The sequence below is a fragment of the Sycon ciliatum genome, chromosome 4 (assembly GCF_964019385.1).
Source record: "Sycon ciliatum chromosome 4, ocSycCili1.1, whole genome shotgun sequence".
In the NCBI taxonomy this organism is placed as follows: Eukaryota; Metazoa; Porifera; class Calcarea; order Leucosolenida; family Sycettidae; genus Sycon; species Sycon ciliatum.
The window spans coordinates 20918400-20934808 of NC_088646.1; the positions used below are offsets into that span (position 1 = coordinate 20918400).

The 16409-nt window shown below is 48.6% G+C and overlaps 1 protein-coding gene across 1 annotated transcript in view; it reads right to left on the bottom strand.

Moving 5' to 3' along the window:
• Positions 1–903: 903 nt before the first annotated feature.
• Positions 904–16409, bottom strand: part of LOC135813458 (E3 ubiquitin-protein ligase HECTD1-like) — a 38542-nt gene continuing 23036 nt past the window's right edge. Inside the window, exons 28-49 of the mRNA XM_065326551.1 lie at positions 15528–15761; positions 15419–15459; positions 15217–15364; positions 13835–14605; positions 11707–11884; positions 11281–11375; positions 10296–10426; positions 9786–9861; positions 9306–9488; positions 8810–8957; positions 7985–8076; positions 7580–7707; positions 7087–7225; positions 6601–6798; positions 5658–5855; positions 4417–4681; positions 3695–3923; positions 3406–3484; positions 2887–2980; positions 2591–2741; positions 2220–2277; positions 904–1998 (exon numbers count right to left, since the gene is read on the bottom strand). Of these exons, the coding sequence (XP_065182623.1) occupies positions 1783–1998; positions 2220–2277; positions 2591–2741; positions 2887–2980; positions 3406–3484; positions 3695–3923; positions 4417–4681; positions 5658–5855; positions 6601–6798; positions 7087–7225; positions 7580–7707; positions 7985–8076; positions 8810–8957; positions 9306–9488; positions 9786–9861; positions 10296–10426; positions 11281–11375; positions 11707–11884; positions 13835–14605; positions 15217–15364; positions 15419–15459; positions 15528–15761 (3852 nt within the window). The 3' untranslated portion in view covers positions 904–1782. The remainder of the gene's footprint in view (positions 1999–2219; positions 2278–2590; positions 2742–2886; positions 2981–3405; positions 3485–3694; positions 3924–4416; positions 4682–5657; positions 5856–6600; positions 6799–7086; positions 7226–7579; positions 7708–7984; positions 8077–8809; positions 8958–9305; positions 9489–9785; positions 9862–10295; positions 10427–11280; positions 11376–11706; positions 11885–13834; positions 14606–15216; positions 15365–15418; positions 15460–15527; positions 15762–16409) is intronic.

A 16409-nucleotide genomic window follows, 5' to 3' on the forward strand; every position in this document is an offset into this window, starting at 1 on the left:
GGCTTTTTACTAGGGCTCAAACGGTTAGTCCGGTTAACCGGTTGCAGACCGGTTACGAAGAATTAACGGTTAACCGATAAAGATAACGGTTACACAGTAACTTTTCAGTCAATTTTTCAAGTATCAGGTCGTTGCAAAGTGTGCACTTTCGCAGGCTGTCGCACGCGTACGCAATTTCTGGGCTGTCAACTCGGTCATATCTGGTCTCTTGGTGTGAGAGTATGTATGAATGAGCATGCAAGAGAATGTACAAGTTTGCGTTGTACTGAATAGGGTACATTTTTTGAATGAGTATAGTCAAATATACGGTTAAAAAAGAGTCCGCAGGATTGCCGTGGCTTATAGGTTATAACCGGTTAACCGACCGTTAGCTTAGCAGTTAACCGTCAGGGGTAAAACCGTGACCGTTTGAGCCCTACTTTTTACTCAAATATGACGAGTGCTTTAAATACACCAGAGACTTGTAACTGATTGATTTCACTACATACTCACTGAAAATTGCCGCACATCAATCACCGCATATTTACCGCAAATTCACCGCAAATTATGCCATATTATGCCGCGTTTTTCCGTGCGTTTTTTGCGTTTTTTTCCGCAATTTTCCCCGGGGACAGATCACCCCCCCCCCCCCCCCCCCCACACACACACACAAGACACAAGTGACGAGGATATACATGTAGATAGTATCAAGAGTACTCTTATCCGGAAAAAAAAACAAGAGTACTCTTGATAGTAATACATGTACTACTAATAACAGTTAGTTTTTAGTGTGCCAAAATGCACACAGCTATGCTACTGTGCATGTCTGTAGACTGTTATCTGGTTATAGTCCATATAGCGCAACTATCCCACCCGCAATACCAGTACAATCCTACACGACTCCAATACAACGCGCTATGCAGGTCCGGCTGCAAGACTGGTTCAACGACGTGCCAGGACAAGGGGAAAAATACGGATTTGAGCATTTGTACACAGAGAATAAGAGAGTGTAGAAAGAAAAATGATCATGTGAACATAGAACACACGGTAGAAGAAATCATATCTGAATGAGTAAAGTGTCATAGGCAGCCGAGTTCAGAAAGCAAGGTGGATTACAGGCCACAAACAGAGGTAGCGCTGGGGATTAAAAAAAAAGAGAAAGAAAGGAAAAGGGCGGTTGACAGGCTGGCACTGGAAAAGAGGGGTGGGGGTGTTAAAATAGATTAAAACGCCACTATTCGACTGGGGTACGACGAGCAAAAAAATAGAGGAACAAAACCAAACCAGTCAGAGTGACATATATGCCCAGTTCACAGACTGATGCAACACAGCTCAGATAAAGATCGTGAGCGGAGCGGAGAAAGCAGAAGCAACACAGACATGGAGACAGCACAGCAAGAACAAAGAATATACTAGGCAGCAGCAGCAGCAGCGGCAGCAGTTCTGAGCAATGCATCTATGTATTGTATGCACACACCACAAGCAAACACACACCATGCACACACACACACGCATATACAAACATACCCAGGGTTAGTTAGAAAATGCACGCATGCCCTCACACCCACACACGCACACACCCAAGAGCGGCATAAGACAAAATTACTACCGACCCTTGACGCTAGCAGAGACAGCAGCCATGCTAAAAGAATCGGAGGTTTAACTTAGCAAGCACAAGACACAGAAGCACACACCACCAGCAGCAACAAGTTGATGAGCATCAAAAAAAGTACAAACGAAGGAAAAGAGCTATGAACAGGTTATATTGACTCCCATGACCAAACTATGCATAGGAAAAGGAGTTTAGTTGAGATGAAATCCCTTCTCAATGGTGGCCGCCAAGAGGCGCTCTTTCAGCAACTCGGCTGTCGGGTAATCGGGCAGCTTCAGGTAGTGTACGCAGGTATTCACCGATGGGAAGCCGGGCTCGTCCTTGCGCACCACTGTAAGGCGTGGATGGAGATTGGCCAGTCCACCCGGTGGAAGTGACGAGCACCCAGTGGCGAACTGCAGGAATGCCTGCAGCAGTGATAGAGTGACAAAAACAAAACAATTACTTTTCATGCACAAGTCAATTACGCATCGGATCTTTTAGAAGGAAGAGGTAACTCAAATGCCACATCTCTCCATCTGCCGGTGCAATCTAGCTTGATAAAAACGAGCTCTGTTCGCGTGATAATCCAGACGCGAAACAAGGCTTTTTCAAGTTAGTACACAGCAGCAGCAGCAGCTTCACTTACTTTGCGTTCGTCGGCTGTCATTTCGCTAAGCACATCAATAAGGCGCAGGTAGCTAGGACTGCGGTCAAACAGAGCATAAGAGCATAAGAGCAGCAACAGGACAAGCAACACACATGGGGTTATAGGAATGCGAGCGAGGCCCTTCAACCAACACGCTCTTTGCTCTTTCCACCTGTTGAGGCGGGCTACACCCTGCACGCCAACAGAGTCTACCGCATAGTACCGAGCACTACAAAGCACAAACGCATAGACATGCACCTGGATATAGACATGGGTACATCCAAGAGTCTATATCCTAGCACCCACCACCACCGTACAGACTGCACAGCAAGCAGGTTACGCACAGCAAACAAACAGCGGATGAGACATACCTGTCGCGTTCGTAGCCGTATTTCGGCTCCGTGTACTTGAGCAGTTCGTCGCGTGTCCACGACGGGGCCTGCTCGCCGCAGAGGATCAAGCGCAGTTCATGCGGCGTGAACACTTGCAGCCGGTCAATGGGGAAAACCTCGTTGAAGCCAGCTGCAGAAGGCAGGCAAGGGGCATTGACATGACATGTATTGTACAGTGTGCTTTTCTAAGCACTCGCAGACTCCATTGCAGCTATTTACACATTTCTCATTAGGATACCTCAACGCACAAACACTCAAAATATGCACCAACTCACCTCTGAACGCATCCATTTGTTTGCGTATTCCAATGTCCATGCAGAAGTCACTGACGACCTCCACATAGCGACCACAGTTCTCCATTGTCAGATCCTGCAGGGCGATCAGCACAGAACACAATACATACCTAAACTCTGAACAATACCAATTAGGGCGGCGCAACAGTTTCTGCCACCAAATTTCAGAGCATTCTACATGTACGTTACACAATGGTGCAAGGATATACCTAACTCAAACCCGTAGGAGATATTCTGCAAGAACTGATGAGCAGGGAGAACTCATTAGCAGTGCTGGTGGCACCAAAACAGTCTAATACAGTCCCAGGTAGCACAGTGAAGTTGGCCACTTCATCTATAAGACATCGTGACCAGGGCCAGCTGTCCAGCCCAAGTGCCAGCAAAGCTGTGCACCACACCGACGTTGCACAATGCATGATGACAGCGCCAACCGATTGCTTTGAGCACGCCAAGCAAAGCTATCATTGTCATGCATATTGCATACACACTGCGACGCATTACCATTTCACTGCCATCCGGTAGAAGATCATGTGCCGAGTAGCCGTACACCTTCGATGGTGGGTCAAAAGTGAATGTCAGGCTACGGGAGAAACGGATATACACACATTTACACATGTAAACATCGCACACACGCACGCACACACACACACCATAAGAACAGTCAGTACCTGGCAAAAGGACCCAATACCCAAAGAAAACAAGGACACCAGAAATGATACATGCAGAACAGAAGACCGTACGAAGAAAGCAATGCGACACTGCTAGTAAGTTATAGAAGGCACACACGTACCACATGTCTTCCAAGGCAGCCTCATCCCCGTTGGGCATAGACAACTTGAGACTAGCAATCGCTTGCTCCGTCTCTTCTGCCGGTCCGGATGCAGCTAGCTCTTTCCGCTTGGCATCGAGGGTGCGGAGCTGATCCAGGAACTTGGCACGGTACGAGTCGACAGCTTCGTGATCAATTGACGTGAGTATGTCGCTGTACCAAGATTGACTGGTGGGATTAGCTGCAGCCACTGCAAAGACAATACAATACATGTACAGGTACAACAGTACACTCAATGACGTCCTCCTCCTTCCCACTGAGAACTAACAAGATCCTGAAAAAAAGGAGGACGACTGGCTCAAGGACAACACTGGCCTAGTTTACATTGCACATGAGGCTCATGACATAGCCAACCGCCAATGTGTTATGTGAGTGAGTGCACACTGCACATGTACAAACACATGTACAAACACATGTACAAACACATGTACAAACACATGTACAAACACATGTACAAACACATTCATTAACACGTAGCTACTGTAGTACAGTGCTGCTCAACGACATCCGATCAAGTGAGTCAGGTACGTGGTCGGCACTGTGCAGCCCTAGACTTGCGAACACTGGAATGTGAACTGGAGCACTGCAGGGCGTTGACTTGACTCACGCGATCCGATTTCATCGAGCAGCACTAGTAGCTTAATCAGCAGTGCATCACACATCATGCATGTACATGTACATACCTGGTGAGCGGAGGCCAGGCGGTGGTGTCCAGCCGGACCAGCGGATGGGTGACGGTGCTCCAGACAGATTATCCGTGAAGCCGCTAGCACTCCTCGTCAACGGCAGGTTTGAGCCTCCCAGCGGCGTCGGCGCCTTGTCCGTGGGCGTCCGGACTGGCGTGTCTAGCTCAGGCACCGGTGTCATGTAAGACGGCACTGGAGTAGTGAAGCAACTTGACAGCGTGTAGCCATCGCTACTCACGCCAGCCTGTCCGCTGCACAGAAGCTAAACAACAACAGAACATGACAAGCGCAAGGAGAGACAAAGGTGAAATACAATGCATGGAAGAGACAAGGTTGAAGCACAAAGAGTGGCGTTGAAACACAAAGCATGACAGAGACAGAAAAACTCATGCATACGGACAGTAGTTTGCGCAACAACTCCACAATAGACATCTCTCTCATTCTCAACACATCACATCCTTTCGAGCCTTGGCAATTATTATGCCGTGACCCGTAAGAACGTGATATTCCAGTTTTGAATACCACCGCGTTGTCTTGTGTCAAGACTGCAGTTTGTATGCAGTTCTCAAAGAAGTTTACGAGCTTCTAAATGAGACAAGCATCTGCACAAGACGGTCATTAGGCGGTACATGTACATGAACCGTAAAGTACCGCCAGAGCGCCCCGTCTCGCGAGAGCGCCCCACCTTGATTTTACAGCCAGAGGAAGGAAAATCGTATGGCAGAGTGCAACGAAGTTTGTACGATGTAAGAATTTTAGTGTACTAAGGTCACACTTGGCAGGTTTTTGTGTGGAGCTTGTGTCCGCTCGAAGGTACGGATTGACTGCAAAACGTGCAATATGCGTACAAGGTTCATGTCGTATGACCTACAGACAGCAGACCACCTCCACAATACGACCACGAAAGGACGAGATGGTGGGGCGCTCTGGCGGTACTTTACGGTACATCTACACGAACAGGACTCTTGTGCCAGTAGTTTACTCTATTGAAACTTTGAAAGTCAAGTTTGTATTCAAACTGTGGACTTCTATATGACCCAGGCTTTCATACAGGACAGTAGGGTATCCTCGTGACCGTGAACAATACATGATCATGTGAATGTAAACAAGAGCAATGTACCTAAACATCTGTGGTCGTACTTCACTGGCCAGCCCAGTACAGTACTCCGGAAGCACACAATGTATCGATGTATTGATGTATCGATGTATTGATGTATTGATCAACAACATGAACTAACCTTTAGGAAAGCATTGGACAGTGGAATGTCCACCAGGCGATTATCTTGCAAGCACTTTGCCAGGAATGTTCCTAGGAAGTGGAAGAGGCGTACGATGGAATCCAGACCGGGCCAGTCCTGTGGGTAGGGCGCAGGGAACAGACCGCCGTGCCGCTGTACGTAGTAACCAGCCTGACGTACTCCACTGCCTATGTCAACCTGTATGCACAACAGTCAGTGAAACAGAGTACAGACAACATGATGCATACATGAACGCAAAAGTACATGCCCGCAAGCACACGCACATACAGAAGTAGGCAGTGTTGCTACAAGAATTGCTCACACATTGTGGGCGGAATAAAAGCAAGTACTTTGAAACACACGGATACTGAGCCAATAACAAAATGTAAAATTGCTTCAGTTGCTTCAGAATTCGTTCCCATGTGTTCTCTTCTATTTTAAATAATATTTATAGCAAAGAAAAGGAGCAAGGAACTACAAGTTACGCTATAAGTATAAGGTCCACTAACACCACCAGTTACTTGACAATCAGCTCATGCGATAACATTGCACGACACTGACCGACGGAACTGACGTTCTACAACTAAACTGCCAATCAGCTCTACATTACAGATACACCAAAGTACAATCATGTACATGCAGGATGTTGATAGCACATCACAAGATGGAGGACACACTGCAAGGAAAACAGTGCTCAAGCAAAGCCTGCATACTCGTATACACTGTACCGGTAATCAGGCACACATGTACAATGTAGATCGACAAGGCACGTAGTAGCGATCACAGAGCATGTACAGAAGCTCAACAACAGCAAGATCACTGTGCACGGTGCAGAATATACCCAGCACATGTACTACACTACTGATCACGTCACAATAAGTTAGTCCCTGCCAAGACGACACCGCAGACACAACACTACCCTACTGCATACGATGCAACATACCTCTCTTTCCAGGTCATTAGGAGCATCGTCGTCCACCAGCCACATGCCAAGGTCTTTCCGCTGTAGCTGCGCCGAGACCAAGGCATAGAATTCCAGCGTCGGGCCGAGTCCAGTGCCATACTCGTTTTCGAACTCCACTTCCAGTATGCTCTTGTGCTCGGCATGCACACGCATGATGTTTACGGCCCAGTTGAGAACCTGCACACATGACAGCAAAGCGGAGCAAAGGACACAGTGTACATGTACAATTGGTAGCATGTACCGGCACTAACTCAGTACTTTTAAAAACAATGTACAGGAATCATGGCCAAAAAACCTCCCGTGCATACTAGAACACCATGCAAACCATGGTCAGGTGTGTGTGGGGGGGGGGGGGGGGGGCAGGCACTGGCAGAACACAACTCAAGTGCAGACTTGAAATAGTAATAGCCAGGCAAAGAAAAGCAAACAAACAACATCGGGGTAACGTAGGGTAGCGCCTCTTACATCATCACCGCGAGGCACTTTCACACGCTCGTGCTTCAGCCGACCGAGCCTGAACTCCATATCGTCGTGCCGTGATGAGCCGCCACGACTTCGCTCCGATAGCTGCTGGTCTCGCTTGTTTTGCAGCCATACTACAGAACTGCAAGAGTAGAAAGAGATACAGTGCAGCAACAGAAGCAGCAGAAGATGAGGTCATGGATTTAGCACACTGTGTCATCGATTTTGGTCATCGATTTTGAAAACTGAATATGAATTCCTAGCCTCCTTATGAGATGCTTGCCCTTCACTCTGATTGCTCTATCTTCACTCAACTTTGAAACGAAACAAACACATGTAGTATGAATACACAGAAAGTCTGATATACAATGTAGCTGGACCATTATCAAAGGTGCGCAACCCATAGTGTGTAAATGACTTCTAAGTTGAAAACATGAGCAACTCCTTGCGATTAGACTGTACAATGCACAACACACTAAATACACTACACACTCACCGTGTTACTCCAAATGCCGACGCGGCGAAGAACATCTGCCGCACGTCGAACGGGAAGAGCATGGGACAGACGGCTACCAGGTGTTCACACCAACTCGGCAAGGCATCACTGGAGATGGCCAGCGGATCCTGTCAGCGAGAACCAAGCCAAACAAACAAACACACACGGGGAACAGAAGTCATATTAAGGCACTCTAAAAACTTGCAATTGGAAATTCCAAAAGACTGCTGTTGACGAACCACATATTTATGGTATGACGTGCAAAGTGTAGGAGCCTTAAGGTTTGGATATCCGAGTACATATATCCGGATAACTGGCTGGGGAAGGACTGAAGTTTAAAGTGAAAAATCAACCTAGAAAAAGGGCTGCGTAGCACCAGACCTCAAAGCCCACGTGAGCACATACCTGAACTTGCTGCAGCAGCTTGTTGGTGATTTTCTTGCTGACAAAGTCATCCAGCGAGACAGGAAGAAGAAGAACGTCGAATTCACTCTCCCCTGTACAACAGAGCAGCATACATTGATAGTGAGATACATGAAGAGGGGTTGGAGGAACAGGAGACGTTCAGATAGGAGCCAAGAATAGTCTCCAACTCTGCGTCCGGGCAACTCACTACTTGCTAGCTTTCAAATACATGTACACTCATGCCTCAGTGTTCCGGACACCGAAGTTACAGGAACGTCGGTCTACCGGGCATCCTTTCGGCGAGTTCAGTGGAAATAATACTACCCTTTTGTTATCGCATGCCGTATCTCTGGTCTTCCCCATCAAAACGTATGCGATTCAACGGACATTTCAAAGTTACGGGCAGTGCCCGGCCCAGGACCGCCCGGATAAACGAGGTATGAGTGTGGATGATGATAGTGCAGGGTCCGCGGAAAACTGCTCTGTGGCTTAAATTCACGTAACCAGCTTCTGGTTAAACACGTGCTCTTTCCCTATAGTCTGCATCAGTACACTGCAATCATTGAACTTGTTTATTCCCCCCCCCCCCCTCCCTTCCCCCACTCCCTCCCACTTTTACTGACTCACTGACTCACCTACTCGCTCGCCCACTCACTCACTCGTAACCCCACTCTTAACTCACTCCATCGCCCACTCACTCATCGCCCACTCACTCATCGCCCACTCACTCATCGCCCACTCACTCATCGCCCACTCACTCATCGCCCACCCACTCACTCAATTACCCACCCCTCACTCACTCACTCACTCACTCACCCTCCTTACCATCAGCAGGTGGTACGACAATAGGTGAGCTGGCCAGGTGAAAGAGCAGTCGCAGCAAGTGCAGATAGGGTGCCACCTCGACCAACGGACTGTCCAGCACGTCTAACTGCAGATCGCCAGATGTCACCATAGGCTTGCCGCAGAAATCCTATTCAACAATAACCACAGCCACAGCCACGACAGCAGCAGCAGCAGCAACAATGCACAAAGAAGTTGAACATCAGAAACATCAGAAACATCAACAGCAACATCAACATCAACATCAACAGCAACATCAACATGAGCATCTACAGCAACAGCACACCAAAATGCAGGCACGCATAGCAGATAGGTTATGCGAGAGAGGTAAGTACAGTAGTTAGTCATGCATCAGAACGCCTCCGTGGGCAGAAATTAAACAGGCTCTTTAGCTACAGTGGTGCTAACAACAGGCAGTTAATATCACAATTATTATGTTATGCAGCATATGTCCTGTATGCTGTATTGTAGTTCTTACCTTGTAAGCAGCAACGAGCTGGGAGCAGTTGCGCCCCTTGCGCAGTGCACGCACAGTACCGACCAGCTGCCACTGTTTCAGCCATTCGGGATTGGCATGCTTCTGTAGATACGAGATCATCTCAGACTTGGGAAAGTCCTGCGAGCCGAGGGTGGACTCGACGTGAAACACCGTCCACTTGGCCTGAAGGCATCAACATGCACACAAATACACGAAGTACACATATTGAAAGACGAGTCCTGGACCTGTCCTGGACCTGTCCGGTCCTGGACCTGTGCTGGACAAATCCCCATGTTATTGATGTCAAGTACTGAGATGCTGGCGAGTGCAAGTAGCATAAACGTGCAGAACATATTACAGCAGACAATCTAGAGTGTATGAACATGTTTTCCCTACCAGCAGATACTGTACATGTACTTTGAAGTATGCTGCACACACACACATAGCTACTTATGACTAGCAGGCAAGCAGGACACACACCTTGGGTGGCGGCGGCTCAATGATGTACTGGTAGTGCTCATTTTCGTCCTCCTCATCAAACTTGCGGTAACGCAGACTACAAGCACAAGAAACACATGTGGAAAGAACGCAGACAGAGGGTAGAAAAGAGTCACGGGGATAGCTCGCAGACCCACTGCAAAACCCATCTCCTGGAATGTGCAGTTGTGGCTACAAGTAGTTCTGTTGCTGTCCAGTCGAAGCCAGTGCACTGCTAAAGAAGAGCATGCACACAGACACGCAGACAAATAGGCGCACGCATACACACATACACATGCAGACGGACAGACAGACAGACGGACGGACGGACAGACAGACAGACGGACGGACAGACGGACAGACAGACAGACAGACAGACAGACAGACAGACAGACAGACAGACGGACAGACAGACAGACGGACAGACAGACAGACAGACGGACACACTCACTCTGGCATACTCGAAAGAATATAACCAAATAAAAACCCCAGACTGATGTGGTATATACGTACGAATAAGCTGGCTCCCAGATGCGGCGATTTCGGTCCAGTTTCCCACATGCCTGTGCACGCTGGAAGTAGCGTTGCACAGCGCAGAAGACGGTCTCATCATGTCGCAACATCATCTCGGGCATCTCGGCCAGCTGCAGGACATGACAGGGGTGCAACCAGGATACATACAACATACAACGCACGCACACACGCACATGCAAACAAACACACAAACAAACACACACACACACAGACGTGTTGCACATATATGAGCCCCGTACACACTTCCATACGTACACACTCCCATACGCACACACTCCCCTACACATATTCATGCACTCCCCGCTGGCCTTTGCCCTGTTGACCCCTTTTTCCCGCTCACCCTGTCTCACTAACTGCGTGCACCCCCTTTCCCGCTCACCCTGTCTCACTAACTGCATGCACCCCTTTTCCCGCTCACCCTGTCTCGCTTAATGCATGCACCCCTTTTCCCGCTCACCCTGTCTCGCTTAATGTATGCACCCCTTTTCCTGCTCACCCTATTCCCACTTACTGCATGCACCCCTTTTTCCCTCCATAGTATTAGATATACCCCGAAGGCTGTGCTTGCGCAGGCTGATCTCTGTGTGCTATTCTCCCAGTCCTTTGTTCTAGTCTGATCGGTCTCTAGTCTTGTTCTAGTCTGGATCTCTTGTTCTCGCTTTCAGATCTCTTGGTGCTATTTTCCAGTCCTTGTTCTTGTCCCAGTCTTGATCTCTCCGATGACTTGCTTGTCATAATAACACCATTCTAAAAGCCCTCCGAGTGTACCTGCTAATTGAGTAAGATAAGAGTGAGAGTTGTAGCAGTAGCAAGAGCAGTAGTAGGCGTAGTCCTTCTTTGACTACAGACGTGCATTAGTCCAGCCAGAGCCAAAATGAGGACAGATAGTTTGTACAGGAGGCGCGATTCAGTGTCAGTAGAGAAGCCTTATTGAGACATTGCCACAAGAACAACAAGCACGTACCCCAGGTGTATCCTTGACTTTCATGAAGAGAGCTAGCTGTGGACGATTGCTGGCTCGGTTGAGACGCAGCTGATCCAGAGTATCATCAGGAGTACCTATGCAATGGCCATACCATGCCAAGGAAAGGACACAAACAACGTCAGCCTATTGAAAGACTATGGATAAGTTTTACGGTGAAAACACAAGCCATTTACTGTCCCTCTTGGGTTTTGGTACCCACTCTTCTCTGGAGGAAGGGAAGGGTGTGTGTGTGTGTGGGGGGGGGGGGGGGGGCGTATTGACTTGAGATGTAACATAAAACGAAGAAACTAACTCATGGGCACTACACTGCACTGAAAGCAAACAGAACATTAGTGCATTGACATGAACAGCGTATAATACCAAACGGGATCAACAGCCACCAAGACCAGTAGAGAGGACACATACCAGGCGGTGGCACATCCAAATCCTGCGTCTGAGCGACATTGGTGCGGCCCGGGCGCGGGTCAAACGTGGGAAGCAGTGAAGCGTAGTGACGGCAAAGAACAATGTCCTCCTCCCAGTGACGCTGATGGTTGTCACCATCTCCTTCCTCATCATCTTCCTCCTCCTCCTCCTCAGCATCCTGACACAAGAATAATCAGAAGATTGAACAGTGAAAATCGTGCAAAAAAGCAAAACCACCACCACCGACGCCAACAGCGCCAAGAGTGCATAACCCCAAGAGTGTGAAGCCCAAGCGTATACCCTGCTGCCCCGACCGAATTTCAAGTTGACATCATTTTCATGATGCAATACTCCTCGCACGAGTGTTTTACGACGTAGTACTGGGTGTCGATTGCGCATAACACGTGCTTCTTAGCACTAGTCCGTACAGTACAGGATCAAATGTCCTTCACAGGTCCAGGATAAGTCAGACAATACGCGTACGATGCGCATTGCATCATTAAAATGACATCAACTTGAAATTCTGCCGGGACAGCACCCACAGTTGAGTTGCACACTCTTGGGGTTTATATACTCTTGGCAATTTAAATGCCCCTTTCGATTCTCCAGCAGCCGGCTTAGTGCATCCATATGGAATTATGCCATGCATGCACAGTGTACATACAGTGCACAGTGAATGGATTTTTCGATTTTCTGGGTATAAAAGTACACTATCGCACAACACACACACACACACACACACACACACACACACACACACACACACACACACACACCTGACCTTTGACGCCCATCACCGGAGGCGATGATAGCAATGCTACGGCAGAAGCCATAGCAACTTGGGCTGGGATTGCACCATTCAATAGCTTGCAAGGCTGAAGAATTGACCATCACTATTCAGCCTGGTCTACACCATACAGCTATCTGGAGTGACTTTTTCTGGCCAGTGAATCCCTATTTTTGTTCTTTTCTTTTTTTTCCCGCACACACATCACACCACATACTCCGGCATGCACTGGCTGTTGGTAACCACCCAGGAGAACACACACACACACACACACACACACACACACACACACACACACACACACACACACACACACACACACACACACACACACACACACACACACACACACACACACACACACACACACACACACACACACACACACACACACACACACACACACACACACACACACACACACACACACACACACACACACACACACACACACACACACACACACACACACACACACACACACACACACACACACACACACACACACACACACACACACACACACACACACACACACACACACACACACACACACACACACACACACACACACACACACACACACACACACACACACACACACACACACACACACACACACACACACACACACACACACACACACACACACACACACACACACACACACACACACACACACACACACACACACACACACACACACACACACACACACACACACACACACACACACACACACACACACACACACACACACACACACACACACACACACACACACACACACACACACACACACACACACACACACACACACACACACACACACACACACACACACACACACACACACACACACACACACACACACACACACACACACACACACACACACACACACACACACACACACACACACACACACACACACACACACACACACACACACACACACACACACACACACACACACACACACACACACACACACACACACACACACACACACACACACACACACACACACACACACACACACACACACACACACACACACACACACACACACACACACACACACACACACACACACACACACACACACACACACACACACACACACACACACACACACACACACAAACACACACACACACACACACACACACACACACACACACACACACACACACACACACACACACACACACACACACACACACACAGTCACGTATTACAGCCTAACACAGGCAAGCAGATTGCAACACGCACGTCGGATACATGCAGTGTATATTTTAGTCTTCTTTCTCTTTTTCAGCTTGCATTCTAGAACCTAACCTCATGGTAGTTGTCATAGTCTTCATCATTCTCGTCCGGAGGCACGCCTTCTGCCAAAACACTAACATATTCATCAACCGCAACTAGTTCATCAATATCAGATCCTTGGAGCTTGGCCAATCTTGCTCTTGCCTCTGCTTCGGCTTCCGAGGCTCCCGATGCTGCTTCTACTGCAACTAGGGCTGCTTCTGCTACTGCTGCCACCGCTGCTGCTAAGCCATCACGTTTAGACTGGGTAGCTTCCACCGAAGATGCTGACGTTGAGGAGGACCCAGAGGAGGATGCGCAAATGGCCTGCACAGCACTACTCCCACTGCTCTCGCTGCTGCTGCTTCTGCCACCGCCGTTGCCTCCGTCGTTGCTGCTGCCGCCGCCACTGTTGCTGCTGCTGCCGTCGTTGCCGCTGCTAGCTTCTGTTGATGACACATCCTCTTCACGCACCTTAACTGCATCAGCATCAGTTGTACCGTCTGCCACAGCACTACCAGATTTCTCGACCGATGGCTCTGCAGCTGATGGTTTCACGTCATCACCAGCTGAGTCTGATGCTGGTAGCGCAGGGTCTGATGCTTTAGCACTACTGCTGTCTTCGGCAAAAGCATTTGTGGCAGTTGCAGCAGCGCCGGCATATGTGGACGGTTGCGAGTCATCAGTTGACGACTGACTTTTAGACGATGTCGAAGACGTTACAGATGTGCTGGATCGCTTCTGAAGGAGGGGAGAGGCTGTGGCTGAGGCAGATGTCGATGAGTCTGTTGTTCTTGTACTACCCTGTGACACACACACACACACGTACACAACAGTTGTACACAGCATGACAATTGAACAATCACATACAAATAGTCACATGCCGTGGCTGGACAAAGATTACTTGGGACATGAAAGCCTAGTGGGCAAAGCCAAAAACACAAGCAGCTACACCAGAAAACAGAACATAGAGCAACAGTCACAGTAACAGTAACAGCAACAGCAACAGTAACAGTAACAGTAACAGTAACAGTAACAGTCACAGTAACAGCAACAGCAACAGCAACAGTAACAGTCACAGTCACAGTCACAGCAACAGCAACAGTAACAGTAACAGTCACAGTCACAGTCACAGCAACAGCAACAGTAACAGTAACAGTCACAGTCACAGTCACAGTCACAGCAACAGTAACAGTCACAGTCACAGTCACAGTAACAGTCACAGTAACAGCAACAGCAACAGTCACAGTCACAGTCACAGTAACAGCAACAGTAACAGTCACAGTAACAGTAACAGTAACAGTAACAGTCACAGTAACAGTAACAGTCACAGTAACAGTCACAGTAACAGTCACAGTCACAGTCACAGTCACAGTAACAGTAGCTATCATACAGACAAAACACCACGGACGCACCTTTCTTGATAAGCAGCCTGAGGAGAGAGGAGTTTTGTCCATGGTGGGCATAGGTGGGAGAACATCCTCAGCTGGGCCACCGTCGTCTTCTGACGCCAGAGTCAGATCAAACTTGCCTTCTGCCCCCATCCGATAGGAATTGCCCAGCCTGATAGGACGAAGTAAGAAACACAAGGACATGGGTAATACTCAGAGGCCATACGATGCACGGCCCTGAGCGAGCTGAAACGCTGCTCCACACGTCTACTCCATGCAAAGATCACAGGCCAAGCCACACTGGGTGGTCCACTCCCACACCACTAAACATCTACCAGGACAACATGCTCTTGCTCTTGCAACCTCAGAGCAACAGCCGATGGCAAATCAGAAGTAAGGAGCTGAACATGTACATGTGCCGTGGGTTGGACGGACGGAGGTCCTGATGACCTACCATTTCTGAGTACGCCGCTGACTCTGCCAGGACCGGGTGGAGAGCCATCCTGGTCACGCCACTTCCAATCCAGGCCCCGTCGTACCCGCGCTCCCTTCGTGATCAGTGGTACAATCTACACACAATAATGAGAAGTTGAAAACAAACAACAGCCAATCCACAACTCGTGTTACTTGGGCAGACTTAGATGGCAACAAGTGAAACAGGCCTAAAACAGATACAACTTTGCGTATAACGACACTCATCCGGGCATCAAAAAAGTGTCGTTATTCGCGAAGTGTCGTTATAAGTTACCCGAAGTCTCAGTGTCGTTATAAGTTACCCGAAGTCTCATTATATGTATACGGGTAGTATGGACTTGCTCTGGGCATGGAAATTCTGTCGTTATTCGCGAATTGTCGTTATTAGCGAAGTTGACTGTAATTGCACTTTGTTCAAGTGTACACCCATGGTAACAGGGGACTCACTACTCGGAGTGAAGTGAGGGGTACATGGATGCAGGTAACGACCTTTCAGGCACTGGTTGTGAGCTTACCATCTCACCCTCGCCTCAGGGCGCTGCCATGTGTCACCTTGGCACAATCAGGCATGGTGGGGGCCTGGCACGAGCGAAACATCTCTAAGCTGGTTGTGATTCTGAAAACAGCTGTTCAGCGGTAAGGCGGGCGTGCAAACTTTACTTTTTTAGGTGTCAGGTGTACACGAGTGTACGCAAGCGGTGTGCGGAAGAAACAGCTGAGCGCAAGAATAAATCCGGCCTGCT